The following is a 20,067-nucleotide window of genomic DNA, read 5'->3' as shown; positions in this document are numbered from 1 at the left end:
ACTTTCTGTACATGTTTATGCCTTAGAATAAGCAGGACATTCTCAAGTGAGGTGTGGTGCTCCCTATGGGAGAAGATTAAGCCTGACTTCTCAGAGCTTGATGTAAACTCACTCTGCCTTGTCAGAAGAGCCTTCCTGCAATAGTGAAAGGGTGGACAGCTGAAGAATTGTGGGTAGGAATGGCTGTGATGGCAGAGCAGATGATGGGTATTTTAAGAAACTGAAGAGGGATGGCAAAATCAAGGTTTACCATGGACAAAATCACATACAAGTCTTAAATTCTGCATTTCCTTTTAGTTATTAGACATGGGATCATATGGCTGTTGGGATCAAACATGTTTTAGGGGCTGAAAGGGGTCACAGACAGTGTACATTGTGAGCGGTAGCTAGTGGGAGGCTTCAGCAGCGGGATGACAACATGGAGGGATGACTAAGACATTGCCTAGGACAGCTGTCAAGGAAGAGAAAACAGGACCATGTCTTGTCAAGAGAAGAAAGCAAATGGGGGTGTGTGTGTAGAAAAGGGAAGGAGTAATGTGATGTTTCTGTGTTGACTGGGGTTGGGAGGGTTACGCCTGGGTTTACGAATTGGGAGCTACACAGTATAACAATGCACTTTACAGAGGATGCTTGTTCTAAGGATTAAGCTAACAGGTAAAATTTGAAAGCTGCCTCAATCTTATCGGCCACATGAAATAGAAAGAAAAAAAAACAGTGCACCACTGAGCATGGGGTTTGCTTGGGTCTCCTACTGTTGGAAAACACTAGAATGGAAGAGACAGAAGTGTCAGTAAAGCTCCTCTGTCTGCTCTAGAGAAAGTATTTGCCAGAGTCATCCACTATCTTATGCACATGCTGAACACTTTAAAATCACTTCTTGTGGGTGAGTGACAGACTGAAGGAAGCATGCTTCGTGCAAGCACCATTGATCACCTTGCTTAATGAGGAATCTGGAAAATTTCCCAGATTCAACATCTGCCCCATATTAGGGGAAAGAGGTGGACGAATCTGTTAGGACTGGCTCTTTTCTGTGCAGCAACTGTAGATGATTCTTATCCACTTCCCCCCACCCCCACAGAAACTCTGGCAAACACTTCTGTCCACTAAGAACCTGGAACAATTGCTGCCACTGCCATGCTAGGAACATGCCACCAGACAATCGATGAGTGTGAGATCTTTGTGAAATAGGTGCAAAGGATGGTGAAAGCTGGGGAGAAACATTTAAGATATACTTTCCAAATACTGTAGGGTAAATACAGGCAAAGGAAACTTCAGAATAGGGCTGAGAACTCACTGTGTGAATATATGGCAGGGTTACGAAGTCTAAGGTCCTCCAAAAAGAGACAAGGTAGAAAAACTGGGTACTGATGGCAGATATCAATTTATATACCTTTCTAACATATCAATCAATGTGGCAAAGTATTATTTAATGAATATTTCTGTTAAGGCAAGAAGACAGTCAGATATGGCAGACAGACCAATGAGCTCTCCGATTCCTAACACTTTGTTTTCAAAAGTGTCTTGTATAACTGGGTTGATTTTAAATTTTTTATATTGGTCCAAATTAACTCCATGTGTGCATTTACCATGGGTTGGAGATTTTTCTATCCTCTGGGGTGGGGGGTAAGGGGGGATATTTTACAAGACTAGAAGATTAGGCAAAGATATCTGATGTGCCTCTTTTTCTCTTGACCTCACTGGACATAAGCAGTGCTAAAGGTGATCTTCTCAAGTCCAGATGGCCTCCCACAGGCTCAACATCAATGAGCTGCACTCACAAGTTACCAATTCCACTTCCTTTCATTGCACTTTCAAAGAGAGGACAGCCACGGGGGCCATTTAAAAATCTTTTTATTATTAACATAATCTTCCAAGTGTGAGTAATGTATAAGGAATGTCAGTAAATATTCCATTTGAAGCTTATTTTTACATATTTCCATCGATAAATAAACTCTGAATTCACATAAAAAAGTTACACTTAAATAACGAATATTTTCTTTTTTGTAGCAGGCATACATTGGTAAAATATAAATATTCTTATACTCAGCCTTTGTTCTAAGTAAAGATAACAATTAGCCACACATCACAGTTTTTAACAACCAAAACCAAGAACTCGTCAACTGATTTTCTGGCCTGGACTAGTATAGAGATGGAAAACAGAAAATTCACAGTTTGACTTTAGGCCAAGATGGGTTGAGACGGAGGAGGAGAGAGAACAGTTTTCACGACAGGCTTGTTAAAAATAGTCTGCTCTGCCACTGAATTTTAATTCAAATATATTATTCTACATTTGATGGTGGATTCCATTATAATTTTTTACATAACACTCAGATGTCATCTAATGAAATATGGCACATTATCTATTAGAACAATATAATCAGGTTTCATAACTACCATGGGGAAAAAATGTAGGTGATCTATGAGAGATTTGTTTTTGGTTAGTCATTTTTTCCTCACTAACATTAAAATATTGTATCACTTCAATGCTTTGTCAGGTTCCCCACAATAGTTAACAAATTTTGTGGGGTTTTCTGTTACCTCTGAAACCACGCTGCGTTATCAAAAAGACCTGTATGTTGTGTTTCCTCACCCTCAAATCCAAAACTTGAAACATGATGAACTCTGTAATCAAGATATTATCTCAGAGAATTCGTGGAATGATGGTAAAAGGGACGATCGGGCTGCTGGCTTCAAGCTCTAATGCTGTCAGGAAGCACTCTGTTGCTGCATCGTCATTGCCCTGAGCTTGTAGAACCTCCCCAAGACCATTCCATACCTCATGGGCTGTAGAATTCACCTGGACAGCATCTCTGAGAATCTTCTCAGCCAAACTATAGCGTCCTAATTGGTGAAGTATCAGAGCCTGCAATAAAGAAAACGCAGAAGTGGCTGAGAACACCAACATTAAGTACTGAACACTAGCAGTAGTAACATGAACAAGACTCTTTTAATAGGACTTTTACCACACCCAAATTATACCTAGTAGCATTGAAAGAAGTGAAAATGGCTAGATGATTCAAGTGGATTAATGCATTTCACCATCTCTACTTTATAAACATGGGTTCAAATTCTACTTTTGATTGTAAGTGAAAATGAGTGTGGTGGAGTGATCTGAATCCTCAGTGCATATTGGTCTATTTTATAAAATCTCAGTAGCCTGGTGAAGAATTACTGCTGAGTAGAGGTGCAGGAATGAAATAGGATGTTCTTAAATTCACATTGAAGAGAACTGGCAGATCTGTACAAGCTGGCTGTAAACAATCAGTCCCCACACCTTCATGAGCACCAAGTGTGTATAAAAGTAACTGAAGAGTGTAGGGATTCTGTGCAATTGTTTAACCATCCATTGTAAATTCCTGGAGTTTGAATTACTCACTCTCTCCCCTGCCAACTACATTAAACTCTATTGTAAGCAGACTATTAACTGCACTATATAATACAACTTTTGAATTCTTGACTGTTGAGAACAAATTCATGAAGAAGAAAGCAAATAAAGTAATTTCAGCAATGGGTTTAATGCAGAAATGCAATGAGAGCTAATTTCTAATAGTCTAATGGATCTGCTGTCACAGAGGTACTGCAGTTTCATTTTTTGAGTTATCAAGTGAGTAAGCACTCCCAGGGATGGTGATCAGTGGTTTAATTTACCACAAACAAGGCAGTTGTTCTTGGGATGGTATTCCCCCTCCAAGAGCGATATTTGAAAATTAGACCATCAAATTAATTCAGAAAAAGTGAAGCAGGAAGGAGTCTGTGGATGTTCTCTGCACTAAGCTGGTTTAGTGTAGCATTCTCAAGTTATAATTTACTGCCACCAAAGTGAATGAATAAAAGGACTTGATTTGCAGATGTAAGCTTCTCTTCCCAATTCATTTACAGAAATCATCCTTCTGGAAGCTGTGCATATTCTATCCTAGTTAAAAATGCTAATACTTTGTACATGAAAAATGATATATATGTGTGTATATATATATGTATTTTCAATATGGCAGATCCCATTTGCCAACTTGTTAAAAAAACAAACTGTACTTTTCAAGACCAAAGGAAGCAACATGGTCTTGTAGAGGTATTAGCCTGATTGATGGGGTACAGACTAAAACAAATTACATCAAATCTGCAATTACTTTCTATGGAAGGAGCACATTATATTTTTCTGATTATCTGCTACTGACATCAATTGTTTGGTAGCCATGTTTTACTTGAGATGTTAAGGTACTTGATGCTGGTGAAGGATACTGCATTGACAACACTGGAGACAGAAGTTAATTGTTTATCCACAAAACAGCTATTACATGTGCAGTAACAAGGGTAAGTCTTCACACCATGCCCATCAAGGCACGTTAGCCCTGGAGGGCAACACCTTACAGAGACAAAGAATAGTTCAATCTCCAGGCCCATTCACTCCCTGGCTTCTCTGCTGTGACTGCCAACAAAGGTTCTGGTGGTTGTTTTTATGATGATGAATCCTGTTCACTGGAACCCAGTAGACTGAGATTACAGACTCATTTCATATAGGGCATCAGAAAAGATTGCTATAACATTTGATCATGATAGACTTAGGCTGAACTGAAACCCGTGATCCACAGATAAAAGGCTTCGAATCCCATTGTCAGTCTTCTGACTCATCATAAACCCATCTAAAAGGGAGACCAGATGCCAGAGTTTACTGGGAATATCCAATTTTTGCAGGGGTACCCCAAACCAATTATACTACACTTGGATTTTTTTTTTTTTTTTTTTTTTTTTTTTACCAGTTTAATAAAAATTGGCTGATCAGTCCATCTCCAGTGTTACAGGATTTCCTTCTTGCCTCTGAGGTTCCCAGGACCTACATGCTGGATTCCTCTGCTCTACCACCTACCTACTGGTCTCTTAATTTAGTTATGTGCAAATTACAGCACAACACAGTCTGGGGACTTTACAATCTCCAGAGTTTGCTAGTGCTGGGTTTTGGAATATTTTGGCCATACTCAATGTTAACTGGACTCAGTTCTTTTAAAGCACTAAATCCCCAGATCACTACATCCCAAGCCTGGGAAAGCTCAGAACTGTACCCTATTTGAACACGGGCCTTGCCTAAGTCATGGAATACTAATCTGAATACTAAACAGACACAGGTCTCCCTATATTCTGATTATATCAAGGAGTACAACCTCGCTTCTTATCAGATCATTTCTGCCCACTGCTCTGCCAATGAAACCAGGCCACAATATTCTGTTTGTGCTTCCTTCATAATCATCTTAATGATTTATTCTACACTGCTCCATATGCACAAAATGCTGTTTTTGAGTTTTCTCTCAAATCCATCAGCCCATGGATGGTATTTCATTATATGTCTGTACAATGCTTGGCACAATAGGGCCCCAATCCTTTATTGGGGCTCTAGGTACTACTGCAGGACAAATATATAATAATAATTCAAGCCCCTCCCTATGATCCAATAGTGTCTCCAGGCCTACTCAAATGCTGATAATTAAGACATCTATTTAGACTGAATGTAATAAAACATCCTTAATCATGCCATGTGCTAGACCTTGTTGAGTAATCACATAATCTTATTTGTTACCCCACATTTTCCCTCCCCCTTGCTACTCATTACTGTATTATGACTAATACTAAGTTGTAAGATCCTAGGGGCGAGGGTAATATCTTATCTTGGTTTTGAAAGGGGTCTAGCAAACTTATTAATATTGTCCAGTGGCAGTCCTGTTCTTTCCAGATCTACAGAGAAAGAACTGATTCAAAGATTTGCACTATGCTTGCTTCTGGGGAGGCCACTTCCTTGGACTTGGAAGGGGGAAATATATCTGTTTTCTCCCTTACTATGGCCCTACACCATGTAAACAATTCAGGGAGAATCATCTTGGCTTTGGAACTTCTGGTGGACTCAAGGCTGCTGTGACTTGCTCCCTTGACAAATACTGTGCCCACTCATCCTCATTTCCTGAGATGGACAGAGACAGTAATGTCAAATCCAGCTGTTACAAAAAAAACAAAACAAACCTATGATATTGACTAATAAGTCATGAAAGTAAAAAGAAAATAAGCTTTTGGGCTTTTTTGTTTGTTTTCTGGATTTTGAGCTCTTAGCGTTCATGTCTTCAAGCTTTTCTCTACAACCCCAAGGGCTAGAAGCTTATTTTTAAACAATGAAAGCTGAAATTATCACAGTTACTTGTCTCCAGAGCTGGGGTTTTAAGAAAAACATGAAACACTGAAAGACAAGGAATGAAATCACTACAATTGGCAACACTTCAGAGAAACACTCTCCTCTTCAATGATGGAACCTTGGTGCACTGAGACTTATATTTCTCTGAATGGTCACTGCTTAAGAGAGCTGGAGATTTGACCACTGACTGAGCTGTCTTGTCCTATCTGGAACAGGAGCCATTCTCAAAGGGAGAGCTATTTTAGTTTCCTCTGTGTCTACTTGGTGTTAAGTGGAGCATCTTGACTTTCCTTGTGGCCTGTAAAACTTTGGGAGAGGAATGGAGAAGAACAGAGACAAAGAACTGATGAAATAATAAACTGAAACTAGGAGGGGAAGAAGAAACTAATGGAGGAAAAACTCTTCACAAGCACCAGAAAATATGAATTCAAGAGCACAGCAGTCAGGACAGAAGCTGTACACGCCAGTTCTTCGAGTGCTTGTTCATGTCAATTCCAATTAGGTGTGTGTGCGCCGTGTGCACAGCAGCCAGAAGGTTTTTCCCCTACCAGTATCTGTCGGGTCAGTCCAGGTGATCTCTGGAATGTGCCCTCATGGTGCTGGATATAGGGCCCTGCCGACCCGCCATCCCCTCAGTTCCTTCTACAGCCTGTGACGGTTAGCCGGAATGCGCGTATCTCTTGCTTTGGCAAGCGACTCTTTTAGCAATTTGAACTTTCAACTCATGTATATAGTTAGATCATATAGTAGTAGTTAGCGTATGTGTTTCATTTGGGGGTTCCTCCCACCCCCTTTCTTCCCAGTAATGGGGCATACTTGGCTTTAAACCCTGCACGGCATGTGGCAAGACTGACCCACACACTTCTTGTCTGAAGTGTTTGGGGGAAAGCCGCCAAAAAGAATGCTGCAACATCTGCAGGGGATTCCATTGGAGGACGCAAAAGGAGAGGGGACCAGCGTCTTAAGATCCTCGTCCACACTTGGACCCCGGATCAGCAGAGCCGGCATCGAGCACCTCATCTTCGGTGCTTAGTGCGCCAGTACCAGTGACACCTGAGTCGGCGCTGAGGAAGGACTCCACCAGAGACTCTTGGCACCATCATGGCTCCTTACATAGGAGCTCCGTGCATCCCAGTGGGCGGCACCGTTCCCATTCCCTGGTGCCCCAGAAGAAAAGGAGACCCGAAAGGGGCCACTCCCCTGTGCCCAGACCTCCACAGAAGGAGCCCATAGCCATGGGACACACGTCAGGCAATGGCAGTTTGGCCCCACCAACTAAGGCCTTGTCGATTCCTGCCCCCACCTGGGACCAGTCGAGTCTGGGCCCACAACACTCCCTGATCCAGGAGAGCAGTGACCTGCAGTTGCCATCCACACCGGAGGTGTTTGAGGGAGCGGGAGACCTCATCGCCCTTACTGCACCATCCTCCCCACCAAGGCGGGATAGGTCTCCGGCATTGGTCTCAGCGGCCCCTGTGAGACCGCCAGTGCCATCCAGCAGCAAGCCAGCAATGATACCGTGCCAGTCAGCACCATCCCCTCAGCACCATTCACTAGCACCTTTCACCAGCGCCAACATAGGGCAGCCACCCCGGTCCCCGTCACCGATCTCCACTGCTCCTCCGTGGTCCTCCTATACAGAATCCTTGGAATCAGAGTCATACCGCTCTAGGAGAAGCAGGAAATCTAGGTCCAATAGGCACAGATGGCAACCCTACCCAGGACCGTAGCCAGGTCATTGGCAAACTCCTACACAGGGGCCATTCTGGACACCCTGGGCTTTCCGCCAGGGACAGAGTCAAAAGTCCTATTCAAGGCCGGCATTGGTGGTCTTGGCTTTGTATGTACCAGCGACATATCAGCAGGACCAAGCATTTCCCGCACAGACACCAACCGCGCCAACATTGACACTCTCAGCACCAACCGTGCCAGCACTGGCAACGGATCTCCGAGCTCAACAAGATCCCCTTGGCGCCGAAGGCAGGGAACAGAACCTGCTCCTAGTTAGGGCGTTGTCCTCGTCCTTGCCTGACAAGGCGGTGGCAGGAACATCGACAGCCCCTGCCTTGAAGGACAGTAGAGTGCTTCAACAGCTGCTTAGAAGGGTGGCACAGAACCTGGCAATCCAGGCGAAGGAAGTTGTGGAAACATCAGACCCCATGGTGGACATACTTGCCCCCTTGGGTCCCGACCTGGGTGCAGGGGGTGCACATTCAGCAGGGAACCACAGTGGTGAAAGGAGCAGAACATGGGGCCCTATGCCGGCAGCTCCTCCAGCGCGGCTGTAATGTCCCCAGCTCTGCCCTCAGCCTTTCCATGCAGCTGCATCTCCTTAGGTCTGTACAGCCCCGGTGGAGGAGGGAGCTGGGGGTGCTACCAGTACAGCCGTGCCGGAGGAGCTGCAGGCGTGGGGCCATTCCTTTCGCTGCTATGGTTCCTGGGAGAGCCCTGTGGTTCAGTTCAGTGCTGAGTTCTGTGAAAGGAGCAGAGCGTGGGACTGCTGCTCCCAGGAGCCAGCATCCCGTGCTGGAAGCTCTTCGGGCCCGGCTGTACCGGTACCACCCCCAGCACTGTCCTCTGGTGGGGCTGTACACACCCCAGGAGATGCAGCTCCAGGGAAGGGCTGGGGGGAGTCACGTAGTGAGGTCACGTGCCCCACTTTAGCTGGTGGCCTCCCTTGTGTCCCTCCCATGAGTTACCCACCCTCCTGTACTGCTCTGCCACTCATCAAAACTATTTGTGATACCACCAAAACTCAGACCCCAGCCTCTTTGCTACCAATGGCAAAGAGGAATGAAAGAAAGTATTTTGTTCCCTCAAAGAGGTATGAACATCTGTATACCCATTCCCTGCCGGACTCCTTGGTGGTAGCTGCAGTGAATGAGTGGGAGTGCCAAGGCTACCAAAAAATCAGGAGGCAAAAAACCTGGACCTCTTTGTGAGGAAAATGTACTCCAGCTCCGTATAGCCAACCACCAGGCCATCCTCAGCAGGTATAATTACAACTTCTGCGGAGCGATGGCCAAGTTCACGGAGTTGTTGTCAGAGGACTCCTGGGCAGAGTTTCCCTCCTTGGTAGAGGAGGGCAAGCTCATTACCTGAGCATTGCTGCAGGCAGCCCTTGATGTAGCAGATGCGGCCACCTGCACCATGTCCTCGGGGATAGTCATGAGGAGTAATTCCTAGCTACAAGTTTCAGGGTTCCCATATGAGGTCCAGCAGACAATCCAAGACCTCCCCTTTGAGGGTTTGGCCCTCTTTTCAGAAAAGACTAATTCACAGCCTCATAGCCTTAAGTTCTCGAGGGCCACCCTCAAGTCCCTTGGCTTCCACACTCCAGCTAATCAACAAACATTTTAAGCCACAGCCCTCGCCTCATTTTTACCATCCTCAAAACATTACATTGGATTGCTGGGTACTCCGCACGGTAGAAAGGGAATACTCCCTCCAGTTCTCTGCCCACCCACCCTTCCACCTCCCTTCCCCATAGCTCTTCAGGGACCCCTCTCATAAGCAACTCCTCACACAGGAGGTGCACTCATGTGTAAAGCTGGGGGCAGTGGAAGAGATTCCTCAGGAACTGAAGGGCCAGGGGTTCTATTCCTGGTATTTCCTAATACCGAAAGCCAAAGGCGGCCTCAGGCCCATTCTAGACCTGCAAGAGCTCAACAAGTTCATGAAGAAACTGAAGTTCTGCATGGTCTCTTTGACCGCCATTATCCCTTCCCTGGATCCAGGAGACTAGTATGCCGCCCTCGATTTGAAGGACGCTTACTATCACATTTCAATCAAGCTGTCCCACAGAAGGTACCTCAGGTTTGTGGTGAACCACAATCATTATCAGTTCACAGTCCTTCCATTTGGCCTGTCAGCGGCTCCTTGAGTATTTACCAAGTGCATGGCAGTCATACCTCCTTTCCTGTGCAAGAGCTGGTTGCAGGTATTTCCATACCTCGATGACTGGCTAATCAAGGGCCGCTCCAAGGCACAAATGAGCTTCATAAGAGCTACTTTTGATGACCTGGGCCTTCTACTGAATGTACAGAAGTCAATCCTAGCCCCCATTCAGAGAATAAGAGTTTATAGGGGTGATGCTGAACTCTACGCAGGTGAGGGCGTACCTCCTGGAGTCACGTTTCCGGTTCCTCTGTGACTTAATATGAAACCTAATGCAGTTTCCTATTACCACAGCAAGGAATTGCCTAAAACTTGTGGGACACATGACTGCTTGTACCTATGTGGTGCAGCACGCCAGATTAAGGCTCCGGCCTCTTCAGGCGTGTTAACTTCAGTGTATCGGCCGGTTCGAGACTGTCTAGACGAGGTTGTCACTTTTCCTTGTCTGGTCCTTGGGTCCCTCCTATGGTGGCTCAACCCTCATGAGGTCTGTGCAGGTGTCCCCTTTGCCAGACCACAGCCTTCCCTCTTGCTGGTGATGGACACATCAGCATTGGGATGGGGAGTGCACCTCAGAGACCTCAGAACTCAAGGCCTCTGGTCCCAAGCAGAGCACTCACTCCACATCAACGTCAAAGAGCTGAGAGTGATCCTTCTGGTATGCCAGGCATTCCAAGTTCACCTGGAGGGCAAATGTGTATAAGTTATGACAGCCAATACAACAGTGATGTTTTATATGAACAGACGGGGATATATGCTCCTCTTCCCTGTGCCAGGAATCCCTCAGGCTGTGGTCCACTATGACCCCCAGATCCCTTCTCACAGTACTCCTTCCTAGGCAGTCATTTCCCATTTTGTATGTGTGCAACTGATTGTTCCTTCCTAAGTGGAGTACTATGCATTTGTCCATACTGAATTTCATCCAGTTTACTTCAGACCATTTTTCCAGTTTGTCCAGATCATTTTGAATTTTAATACTATCCTCCAAAGCAATTGCAACCCCTCCCAGCTTGGTATCGTCCACAAACTTTATAAGTGTACACTATGCCATTATCTAAATCATTGATGAAGATATTGAACAGAACCGGACCCAGAACTGATCCCTGAGGGACCCCACTCGTTATGTCCTTCCAGCATGACTGTGAAACACTGATAACTACTTTCTGGGAACGACAAGGAGTCCAGTGGCACCTTAAAGGCTAACAGATTTATTTGGGCATAAGCTTTCATTGGTAAAAAACCCACTTCTTCAGATGCATGGAGTGAAAATTACAGATGCAGGCATTATTATACAAGGTTTTCCAACCACTTTTGCACCCACCTTATAGTAGCTCCATATAGGTTGCATTTCCCTAGTTTGTTTATGAGACAATCATGCGAGACAGTATCAAAAGATGATGCGAGACGCTATACTAAAGTCAAGATATACCACATCTACCGCTCCCCCTATCCACAAGGCTTATTACCCTGTCAAAGAAAGCTATCAAGTTGGTCTGACAATTTATTTTTGACAAATCCATGCTGACTGTCACTTATTACCTTATTATCTTCTAGATATTTGCAAATTGATTGCTTAATTATTTGCTCCATTATCTTTCCCGGTACAGAAGTTAAGCTGACTGGTCTGTAATTCCCCAGGTTGTCCTTATTTCCCTTTTTATAGATTGGCACTATCTTTGCCCTTTTTCAGTTTTTGGAATCTCTCCAGTCTTTCATGACTTTTCAAAGATAATCGTTAATGGCTCAGATATCTCCTCAGTCAGCTCTTTGAGTATTCTAAAATGCATTTCATCAGGCCCTAATGACTTGAAGACATCTAATTTGTCTAAGTAATTTTTAACTTGTTCTTTCCCTATTTTAGCCTCTTCTGATCTTACCTCATTTTCACTGGTATTCATTATGTTAGACATCCAGTCACCACCTACCTTCTTGGTGAAAACCAAAACAAAGAAGTCATTAAGCACCTCTATCATTTCCACATTTTCTGTTATTATTTTTCCCTCCTCATTGAGTAACGGGCCTACTTTGTCTTCCTCTAGCTTCTAATGTACTTGTAGAATGTTTTCTTGTTACCCTTTATGTCTCTAGCTAGTTTGATCTTGTTTTATGCCTTGGCCTTTCTAATTTTGTCCCTACATACTTGTGTTAGTTGTTTATATTCATTCTTTGTAATTTGACCTAGTTTCCACTTTTAGTAGGACTCTCTTTTGATTTTTAGATTCATACTATTATCAAATAAAGGACTCATGCTTATCAAATGTGTTACATTTCTGTTTGCTTATTTAGAGTGGATTTGAAGTATTGTGAACTTAATTTTTTTTAAATTTAATGACAACTTGGGCAGTCATTAGTATTTAAATGTAAAAATATAGTGTTTCTCCAGAAAGCGTCCTTCAGCGATTTTGAATTATAGATGCATAGTAAATAAAAGGGTGACGTCAGCCTTCAGTATATGATTAAAGTGTTTGAAAACACAGTATCTGTTTTGGCAAAGAGAAAAGGGATGCACTGGAATATAAATCATGTGTTCCCAACTGTAGAGCTTTTGTCTACTAATTTCTCTCGCTTTTGCTAATAAAAATAATCTTGAAATAAAACATGTTCTTCACTATCTGACATTCACACAGAGAAATTCCTCCTTAACTTTTTTAGCAGCTTTATTATCCTGAGACTATTATGAAGAAAACATGGTCGATTATATTGTAATAGTGTATGTGATCACTCACCTACGGAAGCAGACTATTTATGAACAAAACAATGCCTGCAGTCAACATTTTATTTGTTCATCATCTATCAAACAATTTTTTGCATTGCATGTCCATTCCTGCCTCTCTTGCCTTCATTATTCAATCACTAGCACATTGAGAAATTTAGCTGTGTATTCCGTGTAAGCTCCTGATCCTAGCATGTTATTTCTCCCCCGCCCCCAAACATGCCAACTTGTTTCCCCAGCTGCAAAACACTTGTGAGAACAAACAACCTCCTGCGTGGCAACATATTTTTAAAAGAACAACTTTGGTGTAGTTACTTACTGAACTTTATATTGCCAGTCTGCAATAATGAACACACGTGGTTGTTAGTGCATCTCTGAGTGCTTATAAACCCCTTGAAAAATGACTGACCCCTTCTAACAAGAATGTCCTTGGCTTTCTTTTAATTATTGGTTGCAGTTGTTGATAGAAAAAATATGGAAAGCGATTTAAAAAAACCTCCACAGTTGATGGATGGCTTTTACCCAAACGAAAGCTATTTTGGGTTGTTTTTTTACACTTTGCAATCTTGTGACATTGTACCATAATTTACATTTACAGCTGATGTGAACAGTACTCGACCAGCTTCAATAGAACATACTGGCATTACAAATTAATTTGACTATAATGAGTGTACTCAAACAAAGCCCCTTACTGATTAAATGAAAAGGCAAGTTATTTTATAGATGACTTAATTTTATAACCACATCTGGAAACGGTACGGAGAGTGCCATATCTATAATCACAGCAATACCCATTATAGCTGCAAAAGCTACAGGCAGGATCACTGTAGGGAGGTATTCCACTTCCCTCTGGATACTAGCACTGCAGCTATGTGGGTAGAATTCACTAGAACCTCAGAGCTGCTCATGTGGGGACAAAACCTAAGTTTGGGGGATGAACTATCTAATAACACATCCTTTTAATCTCCTCTCAATTTTCTCCCATGAGGAAGCAGCACAGACAATGTGATCTGTTTCCCCCCCTCTTTTTTTCTAAAATAAAAGCCACATCAATCTCCTAAATGAATCAAAGCATGAATTAGAAAAGGAGGAATCTGCTCATTCAAGACAATCCCTCAAAAACACAGGAATAAAACATACTATAGACAGTGTTGCCTCTGCATAGGATGAATTCTCCTATGTGGTTTATACCTCTTTCAAATGTTCACCCCTCTGTATTGTTATTCATTTCCAAGACTGATAGTATTACTTTAATTCTGCCTAGGTCTATTTAACTGTATTTTTACAGGCAAGCATGCTACCTTGTTTATAGTCTCAGGCTTGGTCTACACTACAAAGTTTGGTCGACATAAGGCAGTTTACATTGACCTAATAATGCCAGTGTCTACACTACAATGTTCCTCTTGCCAATGTAACTTGCTCGCTATGTCAACTTAATAACTCCACCTCCGTGAGAGGCATAGTACTTAAGTTGACATACTTAGGTCGACGTAATGGCAGCGTAGACACTGTGTTGCTTATGTCAACTTACATGGCCTCCAGGAGGTGACTGCTCTGGTCACCGTTTTCAGCTCCGCCTCCCAGCCTGGTAAACAAGAACAAGCCCCTCCCTTGTTAAGGGGCTGCAAATTTGTGAATGTTCATTTCCAGTTTGCTTGGTGTGGAAAGCTCACCTGGCAACTGCCCATCTGAGCATGCCGGCTACATGGTCCAAATGCACTCCTGCCTAGAGTGCACAGCAGGTCCGTGGGGAGAAGAGGCTGTGCAGGCACAGCTCCGATCCAGATGCTCACCCACCTCCCAGTGCCGCATGAAGGCCAAGGAGCTGCAGCAAGCGTACCAGAAGGCAAGGGAGGCAAGCAGTCGCTCTGGTGCAGCACTGCAGACATGACGCTTTTACAAGGAGCTGCATGCTATCCACTGCAGTGACTCCACCAGCGCCCACAAGTAGATACACTGGATGAGTTGCAGTCACGGGCCAATGCAGGCAACCCTGAGGACGAGGTGTTGGAAGAGGAGAATGGGGGACAGGCGTTTGGGGGATCCATGATTGGGGCAAGCCAGGAGCAGTTTGTAACCCCAGAGCAGTCCAACCATTCACAGCACTCTAGCATGGGCAAGCATGATGCCAGAGAAGGAACCTTCGGTAAATATGCAGTTTGCACTGATGTTGCGGAGACACAGCTTCTCATTTACTATTTTTTATTTGTACAAGAGGTAGTGAAATAACCAGTGGAGGTGTAGAGTGGCTATTGGCTTCTCATTGCCCATCACAGCTAGGCAGAGGGGGCCCTTATACAGGAGGTGCAAACACTCCTAGAAACTGGAGTGGTAGAGGAGATTTCTCGGGAATTCCCTCAGGGCAAGGGATTTTATTCCTGGTATTTCCTTATACCAAAAGCAGGCTCAGACCTATTTTAGACCTGCAAAACATCAGCAGATTCATGAAGATGATAAAGTTTTACATGGTTGCCCTAGCTTCCATCATCCCTTCCATGGATCTAGGGGACTGGTATGCCATCCTCAAATTGAAGAACATGTACTTTCACATGTCCATAGTCCCGTCCCACAGGCGGTTCCTCCAATTCGTGGTCAACAACACCCATTATCAGTTTATGGTTCTCCCCTTTGGTCTGTCGGCTGCCCCTCGGGTGTTCACCAACTGCATGTCAGTTGTAGCCGCTTTCCTGAGGAAACCCTATAGTCAGCCACTTCCTCAAAGGACTAGATAGACTGTACCCTCAAGTAAGACAATCGATCCCTGCATGGGATCTCAACTTGGTGCTGTCAATACTGATGGGGCCTCCCTTTGAGCCCTAGCAACATGCTGTGACGTTATTGATATAATCTGGGACCATATAGATCATTGTTGCAACCAAGGTCCTGTAGTGGCATGCAAATCTTGTATAAAGGGGGTCAAATGGGGTGTCTAAGACAAGGTTATGGTTTACTGGTTATGATTAAAAAGAAGAACAGGAGTACTTGTGGCACCTTAGAGACTAACAAATTTATTAGAGCATAAGCTTTCGTGGACTACAGCCCACTTCTTCGGATGCATATAGAATGGAACATATATTGAGGAGATATATATACACACATACAGAGAGCATAAACAGGTGGGAGTTGTCTTACCAACTCTGAGAGGCCAATTAATTAAGAGAAAAAAAACTTTTGAAGTGATAATCAAGCTAGCCCAGTACAGACAGGATAAGAATAAGGACTGGGAATGGCTGAGCCATTACAAACATTGACTCTATCTCCCCTTGTAAGTACTCTCACACTTATTATCAATAAGTGTGTAAGGAGATTGCTTGTGAGACTTGCGGTTAGCCAGTGGGGTGAGACCGAAGTCCTCTTAGTCTGGCTGGTTTGGTTTGCCTGAGAGGTGAAAAAAACCCCAGCCTTGGGCTGTAACTGCCCTGTTTGAGCAATTTGTCCTGAGTTGGCACTCTCAGTTGGGTTCTGCCAGAACCGCATTGTCACACATGCTCTCACTTCTCTACCTTTCCTGGCAAGTAGCATTCCTGGTGGCTATAACTTTGGTCAGAAGGGTGTCTGCGCTTAAGGCCCCGATCTCTGAGTCTCCATATACTGTCTTCTATAAGGAAAAGGTTCAATTACTGCCCCACCCAGCTTTTCTCCCCAAGGTAGTTTCACAATTCCACGCAAAGTAGGACATATTTCTCCCAGTTTTCTTTCCTAAATCACACGCCAATAACTGGGAGCAAATGCTTCACTCCCTGGACATCAAACGAGTGCTAGCTTTTTATATCGAAAGAATGAAGCTATTTAGGAAATCAACACAACTCTTCATCGCAATTGCACAAAGGATGAAGGGGCTTCCAATGTAATCCCAAAGAATATCCTCATGGATCACGGCCTGCATCAGTGCATGCTATCACTTGGCAAAGATACTTGCCCCCGCTCTGACAATGCATTCCACAAGGGCGCAGGCATCCTCAGCGGCGTTCCTGGCACAGGTCCCTATCCAAGCCATTTGCAGGGCAGTGACATGGTCATCGATACACAACTTTACATTGTACTACGCCATTACGCAGCAGGTGGGAGACGATGCTGCAGCCTATGACTCGCTGAACTCTGACCCCTCCTTTTAGGAACTGCTTGGGAGTCACCTACTTGGAATCAACTTGAGCAAGCACTCAAAGAAAAAATGGTTACCTACCTTCTCGTAACGGTTATCCTTCAACATTTGTTGCTCATGACCATTCCAAGACCCACCTGCCTACTCCTGTCAGAGTAAGCTGGCAAGAAGGAACTGAAGAGGTTCCATGAAGGCGTGACTCCCGGGGACTCCACAGATGACCCAATGGGAACTGCTAGGGGAAAAACCTTCCGACGACTGTGCTCATAGCGTGCATAAATACTTGGAATGGACATGAATAACACATCCCAAAGAACAATAGTTATGAGAAAGTAGGTAACCGTTTTCCCCCCGTTAATCTGTTAATTAGGCAGGCATCATTACAGCACACAGGCCAGCAGCATACGGACCCGGTCTGCATCCAGATGCATGTTCCCTTTTCACCTCTGTTACCCTCAGAAGTGAGGTATCAACTAAAGTCACCACTGTCTATGGGGAATGTTGCCAGTATTCAGCTCAATTGCCCAGACAGGTGCCTGTGTACTCCCCTGGCCTTGTGCCATATTTTCCCTTCCCCTGCCATGACTGTACTCATCATGGATGGGACAGCCAATGTGCATATTGAATACCTGGCCGAAATGAAAATGTACCACTTTACACTTGCCTGCATTAAAGGGAGTGATTTCAAAATAACCGGGAATTGTTTCTTTCCATGGCTTCCAGCAAGGTTACTTGAAAGGAATTGACATATTCCACACAACAGCTCCTCTGGTAGCTCTGGAAATACTACAGGATCAGGTGTGTTGTGTTTGTTATGCTCACCACAATAGTGCAGAGCTGTGAGGGATCCATGATTCTCTGGAGATGGCGTACGTGTGGTATGCTAGGCTTTTGAAAACAGGCACAAAATATTATGGGATGTAGATGAAATCAGGGGAGGGAGAAAACTCAATCATGGGTAGGTCTACCATGCAATTAAAAACCCATGGCTGGCCTGTGCCAGCTCACTGGAACTTACAGGGCTTGGGCTAAGAGGCTGTTTAATTAAACTATACATGTTCCGGCTCAGCCTGGCACAGGCTCTAGGACCCTGCCAGGTGGGAAGGTCCCAGAGTTCAGGCTGCAGCCAGAGCTCAAATCTCTACACTGCAATTCAGCAGCCCCTTAGCTGAAGCCCCGGGTGTCTAACTGAATTATACACACACTCTTTCAGGCAAGAATAAAAGTTCAAAGTTCGGGCTGTCAATTAATCGCAGTTAACTCACGTGATTAACTCAAAAAATTAATTGTGATTAAATAAATTAATCATGATTAATCACAGTTTTAATTGCACTGTTAAACAATAGAATACCAATTGAAATTTATTAAATATTTTGGATGTTTTTCTACATTTTCATATTTATTTATTTCAATTACAACACAGAATACAAAGCGTATATTATTTTTATTACAAATATTTAAACTGTATATTTAAAAGAAATAGTACTTTTCAATTACCCTCATACAAGTACTGTAGTGCAATCTACAAATGTAGGGTTTTTTGTTACATAATTGCACTCTAAAACAAAACAATGTAAAACTTTAGAACCTGCAAGTCCACTCAGTCCTACTTCTTGTTCAGCCAGTCACTAAGACAAAAACATTTGTTTACATTTACAGAGATAATGCTGCCCTCTTCTTATTTACAATGTCACCAGAAAGTGAGAACAGGCATTTGCATGGCACTTTTGTAGCCGGCACTGGTAATTTACGTGCCAGACATGCTAAACATTTGTATGCCCCTTCGTGCTTCGGCTCCCATTTCAGAGAACATGCTTCCGTGCTGATGATGCTTGTTAAAAAAATTAATGCATTAATTAAATTTGTGACTGAACTCCTTGGGAGAGAATTGTATGTCCCCTGTTCTGTTTCTGCCATATATTTCATGTTATAGCAGTCTCGGATGATGACCCAGCACATGTTGTTCATTTTAAGAACACTTTCCCTGCAGATTTGACAAAATGCAAAGGTACCAATGTGAGATTTCTAAAGATAATTACATCACTCAACCTAAGGTTTAAGAATATGAAGTGCCGTCCAAAATCTGAGAGGGACGAGGCATGGAGCATGCAGTCAGAAGTCTTAAAAGAGCAACACTCCAATGCGGAAACTACAGAAGCAAAACCACCAAAAAAGAAAATCAACCTTCTGCTGGTGGCATCTGACTTAGATAATGAAAATGAACATGCGTCGATCCACACTGTTTTGGATTGTTATCGAGCAGAAACGGTTACCAGCATGGACGCGGATGTCCCCTGGAATGGTGGTTAAAGCATGAAGGGACATATAAATCTTTAGTGCATCTGGCATGTAAATATCTTGCAATGCTGGCTACAAAAGTGCCATGCAAATGCCTGTTCTGATGACATTAAATAAGAAGAGGGTAGCATTATCTCCCGTAAATGTAAACAAAATTGTTTGTCTAAATGATTGGCTGAACAAGAAGTAGGACTGAGTGGACCTATAGGCTCTGAAGTTTTAAATTGTTTTGTTTTTGAGTGCAATTATGTAAAAAAACCTCTACATTTGAAAGTTGCACGTTCAATACAAAGAGATTGCACTACTGTACTTGTATTAGGTGAATTGAAAAACACTATTTCTTTTGTTTTTTTACAGTGCAAATATTTATAATAAAAAATAAATATAAAGTGAGCACTGTACACTTTCTATTCTGTGTTGTAATTGAAATCAATACATTTGAAAATGTATAAAATATCCAAAAATATTTAAATAAATGGCATTCTGTTATTGTTTAACAGTGCGAATAATTTTTTTAATCGCAGCCCTAGTCAAAATGCAAAACAAATTTCAATTACCCAAGCCACAGAACTAATGATAGAAAAATGCTTTACATACTGAAGATGAAAAACTGAATCTACTGATGTTATTATTGGTGAAGAGCAAAGATAGAGGAACATAGAAGATGTCAGGCCAAGATTCTAAAAAACAGGACCCGTAAAAAGTTAGAATTCTGAATCCATGTTTAAGCATCTAAGTAATTAGCCTTAGAGTAGAGGTGGGCAAACTATGGCCTGCGGGACCATCCTGCCCAGTCCTTGAGTTCCTGGCCGGGGAGGCTATAGCCCCCGGCCCCTCCCTTGCTGTTCCCCCTCCCCCGCAGCCTCACCTCACCTCCCTGTGCTGCCA

The 20,067-nt window shown here is 43.4% G+C and overlaps 1 protein-coding gene across 5 annotated transcripts in view; it reads right to left on the bottom strand.

Annotated features, from left to right (window-relative positions):
- Nucleotides 1–1,834: 1,834 nt before the first annotated feature.
- TTC7B (tetratricopeptide repeat domain 7B) overlaps nucleotides 1,835–20,067 on the bottom strand; it is a 315,699-nt gene continuing 297,466 nt past the window's right edge. For all 5 annotated transcript variants that reach the window (XM_034768134.1, XM_034768135.1, XM_034768136.1 and 2 more), the window contains one exon: nucleotides 1,835–2,863. In XM_034768134.1, coding sequence (XP_034624025.1) covers nucleotides 2,642–2,863 — 222 coding nt within the window. In that variant the 3' untranslated portion in view covers nucleotides 1,835–2,641. The remainder of the gene's footprint in view (nucleotides 2,864–20,067) is intronic.

The sequence above is a fragment of the Trachemys scripta genome, chromosome 4 (genome assembly GCF_013100865.1).
Source record: "Trachemys scripta elegans isolate TJP31775 chromosome 4, CAS_Tse_1.0, whole genome shotgun sequence".
In the NCBI taxonomy this organism is placed as follows: Eukaryota; Metazoa; Chordata; order Testudines; family Emydidae; genus Trachemys; species Trachemys scripta.
The sequence above is the reverse complement of the archived record's forward strand: the minus strand, read 5'-3'. Positions and strand labels throughout refer to the sequence as shown.